The sequence below is a fragment of the Saimiri boliviensis genome, chromosome 8 (assembly GCF_048565385.1).
Source record: "Saimiri boliviensis isolate mSaiBol1 chromosome 8, mSaiBol1.pri, whole genome shotgun sequence".
NCBI classification, from domain to species: Eukaryota; Metazoa; Chordata; class Mammalia; order Primates; family Cebidae; genus Saimiri; species Saimiri boliviensis.
In genome coordinates, this window is record NC_133456.1 from 39,437,979 (window position 1) to 39,459,451 (window position 21,473).

General features: G+C 36.4%; 1 protein-coding gene across 2 annotated transcripts in view; it reads right to left on the minus strand.

The window, feature by feature from the left end:
- The window catches only part of CD96 (CD96 molecule), a 93,906-nt gene extending 72,745 nt beyond the window's left edge, over positions 1-21,161 (minus strand). Inside the window, exons 1-3 of one of the 2 annotated variants that reach the window (XM_074404402.1) lie at positions 20,961-21,161; positions 18,403-18,762; positions 8,314-8,438 (exon numbers count right to left, since the gene is read on the minus strand). In XM_074404402.1, coding sequence (XP_074260503.1) covers positions 8,314-8,438; positions 18,403-18,762; positions 20,961-21,021 — 546 coding nt within the window. In that variant the 5' untranslated portion in view covers positions 21,022-21,161. The remainder of the gene's footprint in view (positions 1-8,313; positions 8,439-18,402; positions 18,763-20,960) is intronic. The other variant, XM_039477381.2, reaches the window with a different exon arrangement.
- Positions 21,162-21,473: the final 312 nt, after the last annotated feature.

Consider the following 21,473-nt stretch of genomic DNA (forward strand, 5'->3'; position numbering starts at 1 on the left):
AGTGGGAGGAGATGTGAAAAAATTAGCACAGGCAAACAACAAAATGCCTAGGGCTGGGAGAGGGAGAAATCATACTAATATTATGCTATGACCCTATTAAAATTTTAGATTCTTATTAGTCATAGTTTAAATTTATTTAGCACCTACTCTATTCTAAGAATTCTGCAAAGTGCTTTCAAGTCGTATCTTATTTGCTTCTTATGACTATGTAGAATAAATTGAGGTTAAAAATTTGCTCAAAGATCACACAAAGTAAGAGATATTTAAGTCATAGCATCAAAAAGCAAGTATGCCCAGAACCAGGGACAAATAAGTCTCACAGACAACATATACTAATAAGAACCAAACTATAAAATAATGATAAATACAATACCTTTCTGAAGTATCAAGAAAGAGAAATTTAACAGAAATTTTAGAAAGCTAGAACCTTTCATATGAGTTGTAGATTACAGGGGTGTGTGCAATTTGCTGACTGAAAGGAGCCTTTGCATGACATATTAACCCAATTTTGGTGATAGGTGTTTAGAGCATCCCTCAACTCCTATCTGATAATAATGCTCTTAGCTAACCTAGTCTTCAAGGTACAGGCTGGTAGAGGCAAGAACCGGCATGTGAGACCCTTATTTCTACCAGTTTTTTTCTTTTCCTGTTCTTCAAAGAAAAAAATTGTCCACTTAAAAAAAATTAATAAGTATTTCTAAAACTTTATGGATTCACACCTTGGTAGACTCTCCCATTTTAATGGGAAATAGCATATATGAGCTAACATATATGATATACTTACTCTAGTCCTGACACTTAATAGATGTTCAATAATATAAGCTTATTCCAACCTATGATCAACCTGCTATCTCATGAGTATTCACTATGTGCCTGGCTAAACTGAGGAATTATGGAGACTCATTGCTATGGTTTGAATGTTTTTGTCCTTTCCAAAATTCATATTGAAACTTAATCCCCAATGGCACAGTGTTGGGAAGGTGAAGCCTAATGGGAGATCAAAGGTCTCTGCCCTCACAAATGGGTTAATGCCACCATACAAGGTACTTGCAGTAGTGAATTCTCTCTTTTCTGCTCTTCTGCCATGTGAGGATGCAATTATTTTGTCCTCTCTGGATAACATAGCATTCAAGTGCCATCTTGGAAACACAGAGACCAGGCTCTCGCCTGCTGGCACCTTGATTTTGGACTTCCCAGCCTCCAGAACCGTGAGAGAATAAATTTCTCTTTATAAATTTCTTGGTTTCAGATATTCTGTTATGTATAGCAGCACAAAACAGACTAAGACAGTTATAAAGTCATGAATAGCTCAGTCTGTTCTCTTGCCCCAGTCAACTCTTAAACGTCAGCCCTTGGGGGACACAATGGCCATGGAGCCCAGGAACAACAGGCTGACTGGAGAATACTGTTCCTTGAACAATATAAATGTAGCAAGGTCTCAAAACACACAAGCAACAGCTGCCTTTATTTACAGATTTGATATTTTGTTCATCATGGATTTTCCCAAATTTTGATTTTTAAAAATATTGTATTAAAAAATGATCTTGGTGACTAATTTTTTTGTGCTCCCTGAAATTTTGCTCCCAAGATTCAGGGCCTTACTTGCCTCATTCTAATCGCAGCCCTTAGGTTGCATAGCTAATAAGTAGTGGAAATCCAGGTCTTGAAAACAGCAATTTCCCTCCAAAAGTCATACTGTTAATGGCTTTGCTATATACAGGCTCACAAAAGTAGTAGAAGAAACGGCCCTTGCCTTTCCTACTTATAATCTACTAAAGGGCTGCATTTGGTGGCTCATGCCTATAATCCCAGCACTTTGGGAGGCCAAGGATGGTGGATCGCCTGAGTCTAGGAGTTCGAGGCCAGTCTGGGCAACATAGTGAAACCCTGTCTTTACTAAAAATACAAAAAAATTAGCCAGGTATGGTGGCACATGCCTGTGGTCCCAGTTACTCGGGAAGCTGAGGTGGGAGGATCACTTGAGCCTGAGGAGGTCAAGGCTGCACTGAGCCAAGATTGTGTCACTGCACTCCAGCCTGGGCAATAGAGTGGGACCCTGCCTCAAAATCTAAAAAAAATAGATTTTTAGATTTTTTGTACTAAAAATTCTACTTAAGGAGAACACACATACACACACACACACAAACAAATATGAAAATCAGGAGCCACAGAAGAGAAACAAATGCATATATAAATTATGTATAGGAGCTTGATAAAATAATCAGCATGATAAGGGCTGGAAGGGATCATATTGAATCATTAAACTGCTGTTATATGTCCCTTAAAGACTTGACAAATCCTAAAATATGTCATTGAGACTTTTTTTGTTTTTGTACTAGAATCAAAAATTTCAGTTTAGAAGAGGAACCTTTCACTACAGGTTGAGTATCCCTTACCTGAAATTCTTAGTACCAGAAGTGTTTCAGGCTTCAGATTGTTTTGGATTTTGGAATATTTACATTATGCCAGTTGAACATCTTAAATGTGAAAATTTGAGATCTGAAATTATCCATTGAACACTTATTTTGAGCATCATGTGTGCGCTAAAAAAGTTTCAGATTTTGGAGCATTTTGAATCTCAGGTTTTCAGATTTGGGATGCTCATCCTCCTTGATTTAGTGATGATGTTTCATCTCTGAGCTATGCTGAGCTCCTTGAAACCAGCTCCATGTCAGAGCGGGCTGCATTGACCACAGCATGTGGCAGGGGCTTACTGTACAGAGCTCATTCGATAACTGCCGTTAACTGTATTGATTGCTACTCGTTTTTTCTCCAAACTGTTTCCTATCTCACATTTCCTCCATTTGTTCTCCATCCAGTCAGTACTGTCAAAGCAAGCTGCTTGCAAAGCTCCCCACGTCCATTTTCTAGAGCACCAGAACACTATTTTTCTAATCATTGTCGATTATCAACTTTTGTAGTTTGGCTAGCACTTTATTTATTTTTTTTTTTATTAAAGACAATTAGAATCAGCTGCCATCAGGTAAGAGGTTACAGTTTTGTTTTCTGAATAGTGAGGTATCCATAAGCATAACAAACACTGTCTATAGTACCCTTTTACCTTTTAACATAAGTAGCACAAATATTAAAGAAGAGCATATTGAAGATGCATGTATTGATAAAAATTTTAAGATATATGAGCATCAGCCGGGCGCGGTGGCTCAAGCCTGTAATCCTAGCACTTTGGGAGGCTGAGGCGGGTGGATCACGAGGTCAAGAGATCGAGACCATCCTGGTCAACATGGTGAAACCCCGTCTCTACGAAAAATACAAAAAATTAGCTGGGCATGGTGGCGCATGCCTGTAATCCCAGCTACTCAGGAGGCTGAGGCAGGAGAATTGCCTGAACCCAGGAGGCGGAGGTTGCGGTGAGCCGAGATCGTGCCATTGCACTCCAGCCTGGGTAACAAGAGTGAAACTCCGTCTCACACACACACAAAAAAAAAAAAAAAAAAAAAAAAAAAGATATATGAGCATCTATAGTTACATGCTTTTGTTGCTAATATTGAATTGTTTGAATTGGAAGTGTTCTTGTCCTTCATAATTTTAAAGAGAAAAATCATGAATTTCTTTATTTTCACTGACTTTGGGAACAAATATTCCCTCTTTCGCCTTTTCCCGTCTGCGCTACCAATTTGTACTTAGAGGTCCCAGGGTCTTGGTGTAGTACACATCTGCCTTTTGCCAGCCAACTATTTAATTATCCAGCTCAAATATAACCTTTTTAAGAGTCTTCCCAGGTCCATCTAGTCAGAATTGAATGATTTTCCCCATGCTGCTATTTTTTACATTTTTATTAAAGGTGTATGTCATGGTAGGAAATACGTCCAATATAGTTTTGTATCCCTGAAGGACTTAGTGCTCAAAACAGATTCACATATGTTTATTGGACTGAACTGAAATGTATGCTGTGGGAAATAAGGATGATAGTTTGCTATGAAAACAGAATATTAGAGTATATTTAGAAGCTTCCAGAATAAGCCTGCAGAATTTTCCTGATAACTATATGCTTATATCCCAATGCATAAAATGGGAAAAATATCACTTACCTTTTAGCTTCCAACTGCATCTTGTCTAAACACACATATTCTAGGATTTCTTATATATTACCCCTCCATTCACATAGATTATTAGTTTCCATTAAAGGGTGAACCTTTTGTGTTTACTTATTTACCCCTCATGCTGGATGAATGTTAGATACACCGTCCATTTGCAGCCGATGCCCATCCACTTCAATGTATTCCCAGTTCTGCAATGTAACTTCTTCCCAAAATTCAGAGTCTGTCCCATTAACACATTTAACACAGCCTTAGCATGATTTCAGGCACATGTAGCAAAGGAGTTTGTTTTACGAGACAGAATTCCATTAATAACCTGTCCCATGAGGGTCATAATTGAATTAATTAACTTTTATAAAATTTCCTGTACAGAAAGACATCACTTTTGTTTTTCAGTGACCTAGATAATTTTAGTTTGTAAACTGTTTCCAGGGCTTCACGAATCACTCAGGGTAGAAGGCCTTTGAAGCTTCCCAGAGTTACTGAGTTCAGTCTAGCAAGTTTTTGCTCTCCTCAGCTCATCTTCATCATTTCTATTTTTTGATTTCTTTCTAAAGAGATTATATAATGTTTGTAAGAACAATTGGCTTATCATTATGATCATTATTGTTAGTTTAAGAAGAGATTAAAGACCAATAATATAGATTGGCTGGAATATTTGTGTCCTTTGCAGGCACTTAACAATTGTGACACCAAGAGTTGTAGTTTATTCCCTAATATAAGTGTTGCCAGTGGCACCAGCTTGGGTTTTTGACTTTACTGCACAAAAGAATTTGAGAGCTAGTTAAAAGTGAAAGGAGGTAAGAGAGCTTAACTGCAAAGCAAAAGTACACTCACAGCTGATCACAGCAGGCTACTCAAAGGTGAGACAGTGCTGACTGACACTAGGGAAACTCCCTTTATGAGAATCCCATATGATTATTCATGAAGGGCTGGGAAGGCATGTTGCTATGAAGCATGTTCTGGGTGGTCCTCTGGATGTGCATGTGCTATTGTTGTACAGGCCAGTAGATAACATGGCATATCTCATTAGCATCTTAAATCTCTACTCATGGGTGCGTTTTTTACTATTATAATCATAGGTCAGCCCAAAGACACTAATCATGGGTTTCTGCACTTGCATGAATTTAGGGATTTCTCCTTTCTGCTCCTTTACCTCCTTGCTGTAGGATGCTCTGACCACCAGCCCAGGATATGGTTTGTGCACTGTCAGACAGTTTCTTCCCTCCATTTATTTAGGAAGTTTGTTCTCCTTTAAGGGAAACTATAACCACCCTATGTAACCTACTTTATAAGGACATAAGATGCTTTAATGGACTGGCTGAATCCCACAGCCATCAACAGCATAGGACATAGATGTAAATGAAAGGAGCAAATAGATTTTGACATTTAGAAAGGAAATGCATAGTGGCATTTTAATCAGCACATTTGCCAACATCGTTTTCCCTTTGAAGAAGGGTTTCTTCAGAAAGATTCTTCAGGTTGTCTGTATCATGATGCAGTCTTTAAAGTGGCAGCATGACTTGAGGCTCTAGTGGATGTCTAAGACTCACCCTCTCACTGTGTGACCTTACATGCACTCTCTCTGGAGTTCATTTATTTTAAATGCCCTAGCTGAATACAAAGGTATGTTGATATGGCCTTCTTAGTTTCGTTAAAGAAAGCTACTTGATAAAGCGTGCTTTATCAGTTGTCAAGTCTTTGATACTTCATGAACTGCCACTCATTAAACAATCAAACAGCATGAAGTTAGTGATCATCAATTTAGTATGAGAATAATGAATAAGACTGTGGGGAAAGGGGACAAATACAAACAAATTCATTAAATTATTAAGTATTTATGAGTACCTATGTTTTAGACTCTATACTAGATGTTAGATATTTTTGAAATAAGCCATACAACTTTTTTTCCAGAAGCTCAGAGTCACAGAAAAGGCACACACCAAAGGCTTTACATTTGCTTAGAAAAACAGATTACATACCACAGAAAAGAACACTACAGTAAAAATATCGACAGTAAAGCTTTATTAAACCAGTTGCCACTGTTAGTGAATCTGTGATAATTGGGATAGGAACTTTCTGCCCTCTGGGGGAAAATATTGGTAACACAAGCAAGGTATGCATTTCATCACTAAAAGGTTTAGTATAGTACATTTCTGCTCCCCTGAAGTTACCCCACCTCTTAACCTTTTTCTCAGAACTATGTTGTATCATGTTTGTTAAGAACAGTGGACTTAGACTCATCCTAATGATAATGTCCAGGAAGCCTTGCATTTTGGAAAGCAAATCCTATATGGGGCAGATGTGTCTTGTGACAGATGACAAAGAGATGCAGTAGGTTTTTAAGCCATTTGGGAAAGTTATTTTAAAACATAATTCTTTTTATTACTATTTGAAAAATACCTAGACAGTGAAAAGTTCTTTGCCCAAATCAATTATCTTGGGTATGGCACAAACCCAAAGAAATGTTTATACATATAAGGTCTAATTTCTGAGACTGTCCACAAAAATCTAGGTAGCTTGTAATGCGAATAATCAACCACCTCAATCACAGTATTTTCCAAATTGTGCCAGCTGTTACATTCATGAGGTTCTTCTGTGAGTTTTATAAGAATTTTTAAATTCTGTTTTCCTTTTGATAAACATATAAAAATTAACATACAGTTATCGAATCATATTCTGTATCACCTAAATGAATGCCCTGTTCTATGATTCTTGAAATCATGTTTATCGTCATCTCTGTAATTGTGTTTGTCTCTGTTATCATTTGTTTTTAACAGTTTTGGGGGTTTACTATATACAGTGATTAGTAGCTGGCTGCCATTTGGTTGGCTAACATTAAGGTTACAGTGACACAATTCTTTCATATTTATTATTATGCTCATGTTGATTTTGTTTGCCTGTTATAAAAAAAAGCTCAGAAAATTTTAGTTTTTAAGATTAAATTTAGATTTTAAACTAAACTGATACGTTGGGCAGAATAATGTAGACTAATGATAAAATAAAGGCAGACAAAGTAAATTAAAAAAATGATATAGTTATGTTAAGGGTTAGACCAAATTAAATCATACATCTGAATAGATGAAGATCTGCATAGATGAATTCTGCAGTATTTCAAGTGAGAAAAATAGTGGGAGAATTTAGTCATCACACAGGACATGGGAAGCAACTTCATAGCTGGCCCACCATAACTGCCAAAGTGAATACTCGGTGAAATTTTTTAAATTTATAATTAGGGTTATCGTTTAGAGTGTTTTAACAAAATAATAGACCAGTATTTAATTTTGATCTACACATCAAAATAGCCCAATATTTATTTTTGCTCTGCACATCATTTTTTGTTTTTTGAGATGGAGTCTTGCTCTGTCACCCAGGCTGGAGTGCAGTGGCGCGGTCTCGGCTCACTGCAACCTTTGCCTCACAGGTTCAAGGGATTTTCCTGCTTCAGACTCCTGAGTAGCTGGGATTACAGGGTGTGTACCACCACACCTGGCTAATTTTTGCATTTTTAGTAGAGACGGGGTTTCACCATGTTGGTCCAACTGGTCTTGAACACCTAACCTTGTGATTCACCTGCCTCGGCCTCCCAAAGTGCTAGTATTACAGGCAAGAGCCACCATGTCTGGCCTACATCATTTTTAAATTGGAAATTTTTCATAAAAATACAGATTTCTGGCTTATTTTTTATGAGAAGGCATGGCAATTAGAGGCCTGCAGCCCCCTGTGGCATTAATAGAGCTGGGCAGTGGCTGTTTCCTTATACAAGTCCTGCTTGTCTCATATACATTTTCTGCTTATATTTCACAAGCACTAGAATTTGTGCTTCCCAACCTGAGCCAATGTTGTGTATTTCCCAGGGTGCAGTAATAAGTGTTTTTTGAAAAGGGAGTCTGTAGCTCTGCACATGTTGTTTGTAAAACAAGTATTTGTGAGTAGGGGCTTCTGCTGAATATTGCTCCTCTCTGGGGTACTATCACACTTTGTTCTTTCTGTAATCATAGTTTGGTGTATAGCTAGAAATAAAAATCAACCTTTAGAAGCAAATTTATAAATTAATTTACTGCATTCCTTCTCACTCAGCCTGTGAAAAGGAATCTGAATGTCCTCTCCTTCCTTCCCCACCCCTCCTCCCACCCTGGCATAATGCCTGCCTGTCATCTAGTATGTTTCCTTCTCTATTATTACTGCTTATTCATTTTACTTCATTAATGTTTAAAGACCACTGCAGTTATTCGCTGAAAAGGGCAACACTTACCACCAACCATGCATAGGTGAACTCAGATGAAATTTCTGAGGAGCTATTTTGAAAGCATGGTATTTCCAGAGTCCGATTTATCTCTATTTCTATTGTATGGTTGATTTTCCACTCATCTGGTGTAACTGTAACAAAACATAAGGTAGAAAAACACATGAATCTCTGATTGGTTTGTAAAGTGCTTTTTGTCAAAGAGACAAAAACAGTTTTAGTATAGAGATTCATCTATCCTCAGAGTGTACTTATGAAGCAGAGAGGCAAACTCCCATTATAGTCCTTATTGTGTAAGTGGCTAAACAGAGTCACTGAGGAGCACAGAATTGTTGCTAAACACTGAAAAATTACAAGGAAACAACCTGAGAAGAATCAAATTCATAATTTGACATGTTCCTCTGCTTTAGCTCCAAATTGGTGCTATAATCTTGAGGTTCCATTTCCTTGATCAGATAGAATATAAAACTTCATAACCTAGCCTTAATTGTCTTATTTTGATAGACTTTATTTTTTAGAGTAGTTTTAGGTTCACAGCAAAATTGAGCAGAAAGTATAAAGTTCCCAGTATATCTACTGCCTCTACTCACCCACAGCCTCCACCACTGTGGGCATCCTGTTCCATAGCAGTACATTTTTTACAATTAATGGACCCACATTGGCACATCATTATCATCCAAAGCTCATAGTTTACATTAGGGTTTACTCTGAATTTTGTATATTCTATGAGTTTGGACAAATGTATAATGACATGTATCCACCATTATAGTATCATACATAATAGTTTTGCTACTCTAAAAATCTGATATTTTGACAGTCTTCATATCTAATAATCTTCCTAGAACTTATAAACATTCCTTCAACAAAGGAATGACACAAAAATAGATAAGGAAACTTTGAGGAAGCAGCGTTAATTATTTTCATTTTTAAGGTAATAGAAGATAAATATCTAGTTTTGAGTCTCTCCTATTGGGAAAGTTGTATATACATACATATAATTTGTGACTAAACTATAACATCAAAAGAAATTTATAAATAAAGGCAACTCTATCATCCAAATATCCTAAAAATCTTAGATTCTTTCTTCTATATCTATTCAAATCTTGTTCGCATACATGCATGTTTTCTTGTAGTCTGCAATCCTATTTACCAATGAATGTTATATATATTGTTACTTTAAATGTTTTGTGTGATTCTTGAACTATTTTTGATTTAAATTTATGGGGAGTTTGTGTCATTTTATCATATATACCATTCATCATTCTGTTAGTCATTTCCAATTATTGAATCATTGTGCTCTTTCAGCTTGGATTTTTTAACTTTTAAACCATTACATGCTGTACAGCAAGGATCATCCTTATGCTGATAGCTTTACTCTGACCATTCAGCTACTTAAGGTAAATTCTCAGAAGTATAATTAATTGATCATTGAGTGTGAACATTCTTATTGCTACTAACATTTTGTATATATATAAATATGTTATAGAACAGTGTAACTGTTATACGGTATTAGTCCATCAAAATAAAAAGACAAAGCTTAGGTTATGAAGCTTTACATTCTATCTGATCAAGGAAATGAAACCTGAAGATTCAAGCCGACTTAAGGGCTAAAAATTATATATATATATGTATAAATAAATAAATAAATAAATATAGACACACACACACATACACTCACAAAATACATGCTATACAACCAGTATACATATTTTAATGGAGTATTTCTCAGTTTCTAAATTTTATATCTAGCCCTTAGGTATTTGTTATATTTTAGTCTCTTATCAATTTACATTTTTGTAAGTTTTGTCCAGATTCTGGGAAGCTGGCAGAATAAGGGGCATTACTTTTTGAATATTCCTGAAACCCTGTATAAAAACAAAGATGATAACTAGGATAACCAAACTAAAAATACATAGACAATATCTACAAGAATACTAACTACCAACACATTCCTGTTAATTACTGGAGAAAATTCACTAAACCATTGTGTTATCAGCAACTAGGCAGAAAGAAACATAGGAAGATCAACTTCATCTGATGGATCTTAGAACTTGAGAACCCACACTACCTCTCTCTGCCTAGTAACAGGTAATCACTGGCAAGACAGGCAGATTAACCCAAGAATAGGAGCTGAAATGGAGAAGAGAGTTTGCTGATACCAAATCACCAGTGTCTTCAAGAAAAATAAGAAATGGGTTGTCAGTGCTGAAGCAAAAATGTCTTCTCAGGACACATGCCATTGGGAGAAAAAACTGCTGGATGTAGAATCCAATAAAACAGGACAGGTCCAATAAGAGAAATCAAAGAGGCAATTTAGACAATAGTGAGGGATAGAAGCCAAGGAAATACACTCAAAGTACAATGGCAAATTACTTACCTTGAAAATAACGGAAGAGGGGTTCTAGGGATACTGAACACTCTAGAAAAGCTAGCCTGGCCCACTCTTCTGTGATAGGAATGCATTTACCTTAAACATGAGCAATAGAAAGAGAATGAGATAGCCTAACCTATAAGGATATCAGAAGCAAAAAGAGAATAAAGAAAAAAACAACATTCCTACAACAATGAAAGCATATTATCACAAAATGATAATATGTAAATGATAACTATAAATATTATAGTTATAACTATAGCCAAATTATTAAAAATGAGCTAAAAGAAATAAAATAATGTAAACTGTGAACAATTTGGGAAGTTCTCAATGAGTCCAGTGGAAGAAAAAAGCTTACAAAATATAGGTAAGAAAATTCCCAAAAGGGTTAGAAATAATAGTTTTTAAAAAATCACTCTGGAAATTAAGACAAAATTATAACAAAACCAGAAACCTAGAAACACAAAAGCTAATTCATTAAAATACATTTTTAAAATAGTATGATGAAAATTTTGAAATAAATTAATATGTAATTGTAAAATAAAAGAAAAAAACTGACAAAAGAGATTCAAAGAAAATGATATGCAAAGAAGATAAAATATATGTACAATAGAAGACATTTAAAAAAATCAAAACAATGGAACAGAAAGAATATCAAAAACTGTAATTCAAGAAAAATATAAAATTTAACACGACTAGAAAATACACATTAAGCAATTATACTGCAAAATAGGAAAACAGACCCAGAATGGACAACATTAAGCATGTTCATATAAAACTATTGAGCAGAGTCAAACATGGGGAAATTTTAGATTGTTATTAGCTTTTTGAGAGCAGTCCTATGCCAGAAAACATTACAGAAACATAGTTAATTCACTCAAGGAAAGAAAATGTGAACCAAAGATTTTATATTCGGCAAAATGAACCTTTTAATATAAAGACTACAGAAAAATATTAGGGTTATGCAAGAACTCAGAGAATATTGCTGCTATGAGCATTTCCTGAGGATTCTTCAGTAGAATACATTTCAGACTGGAGAGATGCATTTACATGAAGGCTAGTGGTAAATGTTGATTATGTATTTACCTTTAGCACTAAGAATATATAATTGTTATAACAAAGGGAATAGTAATGAATACATGTTTTTAAATAAAAATACAATAGAAATATCAAAATCTGAGGAGTAGGAATGAGGGACTTCTGGTTATGGGGATATGAGTCAGTAAAAACAGACAAGTACAAAACTGGGCAAATGTGTGCTTAAAAAGCAACAATTTTAGGTCCTTGGAAATTGAGTAAAGGTAATTATTAAATTGTGAAGCATTTCTTCTTGAAAAATCTCTAGAGCTTTAGTAAAAACAGCAGCAGTCTTCAATCTTTTTGCCTACAGCTCCTTCCATTCCCTTCTCCAACTTGGTCATTAAGAAATGTAGTTTTAGCCACATGGAGCAGGTTGCAAAAACCAACAGCTTTTTTTTTCCACAACGGGCAGACTTAAATTAGGTCTAGGGGTAGAAACCTTTCACCTTTTCCCATAACAGGGACACACTTGGTAGGTTCCAAAAACCTGAAGCTTGGTTAGCTTGAGTTTGTACTCCCATTTGGAGTGCTTGTTCCTCTGAAATGCATGTTGAAATTTGGTTTCCATTGTGACGGTATTAGGAGGTAGAATCTTTGGGAGGTGATAGGGAAGAGCTCTCATCAGTGGCATTAATGCTGTTATAAAAGGGAGAGTTGACTCTCCTTTTATCTCTTGCCTTCTGCCTTCTACCTTCTACCATGTGAGAACATGGCATTTCTCCCCTCCAGAGGATTTAGCAAGCAGGCCCTCACCAGATGTCAATAGCTTGATCTTGGACGTTCTCAACCTCCAGAACTGTGAGAAAATAAATATCTATCATTTCTGAAGTATCCAGTCTATGGTATTCTGTTAGAGCAGCACAAAACAAAGACAGTGCCAGACCAGAGAGGCCTTTAACATGGAGATCCTGGAAACTGGAGTCATGGAATGGCTAAGATAAGGACTTTACATATTATACCCTGGCCAGGAAACTACACATTGAGTGGGGGAGACCTGAAAGAGCCTAGCAAAAAGTAAAAGCCAAGGAAGTCTGGATAATTGGCTGCAACTTGGAATGCACTCCCTTACTGACACACAAATCTATGTATAAACAGTGGAAGCCTAATGGGGTTAATGTGTTTGAGCATGACTTTTGCCAAAATCATTGGTGGACCAGTAAAGTGGTTTTAACAATGCAGGGGCAACTTCTTGCAAACCAAATTTAAAAATAACTATTTGTATTAAAATCTGAGCAGAGAGATCAATGGTGTTGAGCTGCAAAGGAGACATTCAATTTAAGCACAGATAAGTTACTAAAATAAAACAAAATGAACCTAAATAAGACAGAATATAGAGTTGCAACATACATTTTTTCCTATACTCTGTCTATAAATATATATGTATATATATTAAAATGTCTAGTTTTCAACAAAAAATTATGAGACATTGAGAAAAGAGGAATGTGTGATCCATAATCAGGAAAAAAGCAATTGCAGCTGACTCTGGGCAGAATGTTGAATTTAACAGACTCCGAAGAAGCTATTATTAGTCTATTCAAAGAATTAAATCAAGATATGACAATGACTCAATAAAGACAAAATGTTAGTGGAGAAATAGAAAACTAGAAAATGAAGCACATGCATATTTTAGAATTGAAATGTTAACAAAAATGAAAAATTTGCTAGATGTTCTCAATAGCAAATTTGAGACGGCTGAAGAAAGAATTATTGTATTTGATCATTGTTTAATATAAAGTATCTAATTTTTTTAATTTTTATTTTTTTAACTTTAGGTGCATACTATATCTGGCATTTCTCCCCATGTTATCCCTCCCCACCCTCCCCAACCCCCACTGTCTCTCCCCTATCCCCCGCAACTGTCCCCAGTGTGTGATGCTTCTCTCCCTATGTCCGCGTGTTCTCATTTTTCAACACCCACCTATGCGTGAGAACATGTGGTGTTTGGCTTTCTGTTCTTGTATCAGTAATAGTAATAGAAATGAAATGCACAATAAATGTAATACGCTTGAATCATTTCGAAACCATCCCCCTCCACTCCAGTCTGGAAGAACTGTCTTCCATGCCAGTCCCTAGGATTAAAACGTTGGGGTCTGCTGCTTTAAATCTTTAATTAAACACTGAAATGTTGGGTTTAATACATCTGTTATTATATACATGCATTTTATGGTTGATATAGATGTATAATTAACAACAATAATACAAAGTGGTTTAGAGGACATATGGTGGAGCAAGTTGCAAAAAAAGAAAATAAGAGAAAAATAGACATAGGAACAGACACACAAATGCTTCTGACTTTGGAGTTATCCAACAAAGATTTAAAACAACTCTTTTTCACATACTCAAGAAAACAGAAAAAATGGAGGAAGTAGATCAAAAGGTAGACAAACTTATCAAAAATTAAAAATCTGTCAAACAGTAACTTAAAAATACAATATCAGAAACTAATTTGATGGGATAATAACTTATTGGACATCAGCGAGATAGAGTTCATGATTAGAAGACAGTTCAATATCTAACTGAATCACAGAAGGAAAAAAAGTAGAAAATGTAGAAAAAGGCATTAGAGAGATATTAAAAAATGTAAATTTAGGTTTTTTTTTTTTTTGTACCAGAAACCTAACATTACCAATTTAAATGCTCATAAAAAAAGCATGCAAGTATCAGAAATTATAAGTGAAATCTTACATTCACTCATAATTTTTCTTCTGGAAATGAAGAAAACTTTTCTTGACCAAAAGTTAAAATCAGGACCAATAAGGGGAAAGAGTAATAGATTTTATTTCTTAAAAATAAGAAACATGCTGCATTGCGAACAATATAAGAAAGTAAAAATAAATGACAAACTGGGAAAATATTTGCAACTTATATCACAAAGGATTAATAGTTTTTATATATGGGACATTTTCAGTAGATTAAGGATAATTACCATAATGAATTAAAATTCATCAGTATGTTTAAGTTCATATGAATTCATAATAGTTAATGTAAAATACATATGGGTTATTTTCTAAAAATACTAGTGAATCAACTCATTTTAAAAGCTGGTGATTAAAGGGAAATAATCAAGTATCTATTCTTTTCTTATACAAACTATACATCAAATAAGTAATAAGTTAATAAGAGGAAATTTCTCTTTATGGAAATACTTAAGCTAATAAATTAAGGAATAATAGAATATCACTATTTGGCAAATAATAATGATTTAATGAATGTAGGCAATGCTCATCAGTGGCTCTTAACATCTTAATATTATGAACATTTTATTGCTACTATTTTTACTTCTTCCATGGCCATGGCTTCTCCAACCACTCTCAGTGCTACTACTGCTTTCCATAATATTCATAGCCCACCAATGCATTTGCTGTGAACTGGTAAATTAACGCCATGTTATACTCTTGTAACTGATCTTCATAACTACAAATTTTAAAGTGCACCAAAATCTTACAGTCTGATGTATTATGGGGATCCAGTAGCATTTAAATGAATGAAATCTAGATTATGACAATCTAAGGCTTAACTCAAAGAACAGCATTTCTTGGAGTGATTCTAAAGCTCCTAACCTAGGAGGAAACCCCGTCAAATCAAAGTGGAAAAGAAGCAACCCACACACTGTTTATTATATTTCCACTCTTGTCCACAGCCTCAGAGCACTAAGACACACAGAGAGACAAAATGTTGTGAAAAGAGACAGAATCCTTTCACAGCTAGGCCCTGGGGGGAACATAGGAACAGGATTTAGACACACACTGTGTTGTGAGCAGACAAGAGAGAATGACTCAAATGGTAACAGAAAAGAAACAGGAAGAGGTGATCAACCCAAACACCTCAAGTCCTTCAGCATTTTCTAATTAGGTTCTTAGGCATCACTTCAATTTGCATTTGTTTATGTACTACATAAGTGTTTGCACTTCAGGTGTGTTTTGCTTACCCAGCTAGCTTGGAAACTTAAAGATTGCACAGGGGCATAAGGGAAACTGTACAAGTGAGAGGAGAAGAAGCAAGAGAAGATCGAAAGAGTAAAGGGTAAAAAAATATGCTATTGGATGTGGACTGGACAAGCTCTCAGATGGCAACTGCCTCCTTTTATTCAGCTGCCTACTCTACCTCCGTTCTAGGCTTAAGCTTTTTGTCACTCTGTGGCGAAGGATTTTTCCCCACTTCTGTTTTGCTCTTTTCTATTTTGCTCCCTTTATACCCAAATACACAATACCAGAACAATTTCTCTAACCCTGAGGACTTTGCTTTTCCTCTGATCCAGAGGACAGCAGCAAAGTTACAATTGGAAGATGGGGAATTTTCCAGCCACAAAAAATATAGATATGGTTTCTGCCTCACCAGTGATCTGCAGTTTTTACTAGCTATAAGCTTAGCTCCCTTAGTTCTCTTTATTTTAAGAAATACATTTTCTTTAAAGGCAACACCATTCTCCTTTCTGGATAGTATACTACCTGTTCTCCTGTCTTCATTTTGTGGCATCACATATTCTATTTCCTATAAGGAGCATCAATCCATGTTGCCAGGTCTCCATGGAGAAGGCAGGCACTAAGAAGGAAGCACCAAGTCCTCAGTGAGGCAGTGGTATTGTTTACTGTTTTAGGCAGAAGGTACAAAAAAAAAAAAATTTATGTATGAAGCCAAGATCAGTGTGGACTTGTGTTAATAATACATGGCAGATGTCCCACTGGGTTCCAGATGAGGTCCATATATAAAGAGAAAGAGCAGGGCTCATTTTTAATCCAAACTGAGAAGTAGAATTTGCTCACTGTAATTATTACTACTTTTAATTGAAAACTACCATTTACCAAACTCTTATCCCTTAGCAGGAACTATATGTTAAGTGCGTTATACAGATTATCTCATTTAGTCATCAAGACAGTGAAACCTATAAAGAAAGTACTATAATTATCCATAATTGTTATGTAAGAGACTTGAAACAACTTGGGAATGATGAAATGTATGGTAAGTGATAGAGCCAATGTTCAAATACAGGCTACCTGATTCAAAGTATGTGTAGCTAAGCAGTGTTGTATATAGGTCTTCCATTTCTCTTTACTTCACCCCAACTCCACTCCATCCTTAATTGAGCTGGTGTGTTTGTGTGTGTGTGTGTGTGTGTGTGTGTGTCTCTCTCTCTCTCTCTGTGTGTGTGTGTGTGTGTGTGTGTGTGTTCCTCCTGGAAAACAGCAAGGGAATTGTGTATTGTAAGACAGTAGTTGATGGGACCTTGACCCTATAGGTAGGCTATTCCAATAGCACATTTTAAGAGCAAGTAGATTATAAGACGTGGAGAGGAGGTAGTAAATCTATACCTGTTGCTTGGCCTGGGTAGCTCTGTGCTCCCTTTAATATGACCTACATGAGATAATTTTTTTTTCTTATATTACCAGGCCACTTTGCCCTGAGTTAGAAACAGTCCATTGCCAGTGCATTTTGCATTTGTTGGCTTTCACTTTTGTTGTTTTCCATTAGCAGAGATAAAAATCATTTACTTTAGGACCAGGTAATTTCGGGCAAGCATTATTATAATCATTTTCCACATGGGCTCAGAGAATTTACACGATACACCCCAAGTCAAATTTATTTCTATCCAGAAATGAGCTAGAACTTAAATCCAGGATTCCCACTTATAAATGCAGGTGTCTAAAGTATGTTTGGTATGAATGCTACATGGCTAGCAGCCTCCTTTGCCCCTTTACCTGCCCTAGATTAAACGTAGTATGCCCAAAACCACTTTCATAAATTCACACACAAACCTTCCTTTACCTTCCACTGCAGTGAATGGCACCACCATTCAGGTGTGCGTGACAGATACCCAGATGTCACCTGCAACATTTTTCTCTCCTTCACTCATACTGCCCTTGTTTTATATTCACTCTAGGATCTTATCTGTTTTATTTCCAATGCACACAATTTGCCATTTTCCTTCTACGTCTACCTGAACTACCACGCTCTCTTTTCTGGGCTACTAAGATGGTCTCCTGAGTTTTCTCTACCTTCTACTTCTTGTACATCTTCACCTTATTTTCACAGGGAAGTCAGCAATTTTTTTTTCAACACAAATAACATCAGGCTATAAATGTCATGCCATCCTTTTGTTGGAAACACTTCCATATCTTCTCATGGTTTTGAGATCAAAATAGAAACCTTTTCAAATGGAAGCAGACCAGGTCCAACATGATCTGGTCCTTACCTGCTTTATCCCTTAATCGCTGCACTGCTGTCCCGTTAGCATTTTCCCATTTCCTCAGACACTCCAAAGAGCTTCTTGCAAGCTGTTTTCTCTCTCTGGGATTACTCACAATTCCACCCTGCCTCAACCCCACCTCCTAAATTGTTTTAATGTCTACTCATTCTGTAGACTTAAGCTGCAGTGTTACTTTCTCAAGGACAATTTCAATGGCCTCTGTGATATGCTCCTTTATAAAGACTCTTACAGCCTTTATTATTGACACTTGTCACTGTTGCAAGTTTACATTTATTTGTGAAATGCTGTGGTACTGTCTCCCTTATCAGACAATACTCTTTCTGTTCAACCTTTGTGTGCTGAGCACCATGCTTAACCCTGGTTTTCTTATAATGTGCATTTGTTGAATGAGAGAGAGCTGAATGAAAGCATGTGCTTCCATCCCTCTACCAATTACACTTACCATGTGTCTGGATGAAAAGGTTGTAGATTTTAGTCTGAATGCCTTGTGGATACAGAGTAAGCATACACTCGTACTTTCCACTGACCGCAGAAGACACATTCCTTAAATGCAGAGTACATTTTGACACATTCTTAGGAGTTTCTGTGAAAGTCACCAGGGACTCACAGGGACTCCCATGGGCACAGTGGAAGCCATGTTGGGGATGATAAAGGGCAATCAGGTCTGCCTTATCCGTGACTTTGGACCATTGTATCTGCACCAAGATGCCTCCTATCTTCTGTGTTTGGCAGGTCAGGTTGACATCAGATCCAAGTGGAGCATAAATGTTTTCTCCTGTATCGAAAGTTTGTTCCCAAACTCCTGAAAAGGAAGAATATGAGCCATGAGTTTAAATAATTCACATAGAATGACTCTTTATTAAAAACCCGAGTCATTTCAGTAAGGTGAGGAAGCAACTGAGGAAATTTCTCCCTGGCTGCTTTAGGGGTAGAAGAGAGCTTGTGTCTGACTCAGACAGAGATGCATGAGACAGTGTCAATGAGGAGGGAGTCACGCAGAGAAGCTAGAGGAAATTACTGACTTCTAAATATTTATCTATGTGTTGGTCTGACCAAAATATAATTGAAGGTTTCTGACTACCTGTGAATAAAATTAAGCCTATTTGAAAATTGAAGCACACCAGCAAACTTAATATGACAATTCTTCTTATGTTTAATATAATTGGCTTTTTGGGTTATAAAACAACAGCTGAATATAATATACATGTGATGCTTTCTGAAACTGCAAAAAAAAACCCTAATATATTTATAGCAATTTCTTTTAAATATACATATTTACAAAGGCCTTTCATATGTTATCTTGTTTAATCCCCTTCACATGCCTGATGTTGTTAACCCTTTTTTATCAAAGGAGAAACTGGGGCACAGAGAGATGAAAGGATTTGCTCAAGGCACACCTCCAGGCTGGGCGAGGTGGTTCATGCCTGTAATCCCAGCACTTTGGGAGGTCAAGGCAGGTGAATCATGAGGTCAAGGGATTGAGACCATCCTGGCCAACATGGTGAAACTCCATCCCTACTGAAAATACAAAAATTAGTTGGGCGTGGTGGCATACACCTGTAGTCCCAGCTACTTGGGAGGCTGAGGCAGGAGAATTGGTTGAACTTGGGAGGCAGAGGTTGCAGTGAGCTGAGATTGTGCCACTGCACTCCAGCCTGGTGACAGAGCCAGACTCCGTCTCAAAAAGAAAAAAAAAGAAAAAAAAAAGTCACACCTCCAGTAAAAGAATGAATTCAGTTGCCAAGTCTGTTGTCTTTCTATAACCCTCATAACCTCCAAACTGCCTCCCAAATTCAGTCTCGTTGATTAGAGTAAGACATTTGACTTTCAGTATATAAGGATTGAAAAGACCTCATCTAACCTTAGGTAGAGGTTCCACTCAGTATCACCTCTAATAATCAATAGTCTTGAAATACTAGACCTAAGTAGAGCCTCTTTCCCATCAGCAGTCTGTTCAAGTGATACAGGACACTTAAAATGTGTTAAGCATTAAGACTGTGACATGCCTTCAATAATCTTGGCCTCAGTTTTAGAATTAACATGGAATCCTGTTACAGAAATGATATATTATTGTGACAAGTACCACTGAAGTTCACAAAAGGAAAAGATAAAAAGATGACAAGCAACTGAGAAGAAACAAGCCCCTTTAAAAGTACTTGACAAATGGGAATTATCATATTTTTGTGGATGCAAAAGTTTGGTAGGGAGAGGTTAGTACAGTTTAATGTAACTTCCTGTGAGCTATCCTTTGCCTGAAAATATGGCTCTGATCCCATCTACGGCATTATATTCCAAAATCTCCTTTGATTTAGAAATTCTCCTTAATATTTTCATAGCTACATCTGAAAAGCACAGTTAATTCTTAAGACACTCAGGTTTACTGTAATACTCTCATACTGTGGAATACAGAACGAATCTTCCTTCTATTTTTAAATAGGCCCTGTAGGCTCTTGTTCCCACTGTCATAAGGATTCCACTTTGTCTCTCAGGTTCATATCTACACATGCCTCATTAAAATTCAACGTGTATTCAACTCCCAAAGACCTTAGTATTTGGAGGAGAAACACTTGTTTTATCCAAAAGAAAAAGAGTATTTGAGAGAGAAAGAAGTTAAGTAAGGATCTCTGAGTGTTGATGGCTTTGTGATTTTTAATTTTTCTGCAGTCATTTTGACAACCATTTGGAGAGCATTTCATTTCCAAGAAACACAATTTCTCAATTACTCCAGAGATCCTGTTAGGAAGGAAATGGGTGAAAATGCCTCAGAGCAGTGGCACAAATGACCCATTCCCTTCTCATTTTTGGTGTTCATTTGTAGTCATTTCTATATTCTAGCATCTCTCCTATATCTGCCACTTAAATACATAACTGAAACCCTTAGTAACAATTTGCCCTTTGGTGATCAATTTCAGCAGCAGTCACAAGGCATTTTAAATGAACAGAGGCCCCATCCACCCCTAAACGGCCCATCTGACAAGAAGGGACAACTGGAAGTCTTACCCTTGACAAAATGTATCTGGATGATGTAATAAACAGCACAGTATTTCCATTTTTTCTCCATTTTGAAGACCTTACACCAGCATTTCCATAATGATCATGAAGTCAATTGATGTTTTAAAGCAAACTCTAGCCGCCCACTTCGTGCTAAAAAACCTCAAATCTACCACACACGCCTGTTTATCACTTGGCAAGCCCCCAGGAAATGAAACATAGACAGGAAAGTAATGTGGTTCAGGGCTGAGTATAACCTTCAACAGAACAATGTTGAAATTGTTCTCTGAAATCTGTATATCACCTTCTTTAAAAGACTTTTCAGCATCCAAAGAGTCTCTTATTCAGGATCACTGTCAGTCAAGCTGCATCTAAAATCCAAACAAAGGATATCATGCAGAGCAGTTGGCAATGTGCTTTTTATACATTTCTTTTCAAGAGCGCAAAGTCATTTAACAAATGTGAACTTGGTATCTTTCATAATAGTTTTTCTGTTCAATCTTAAGATATGTTTTCTTTCCA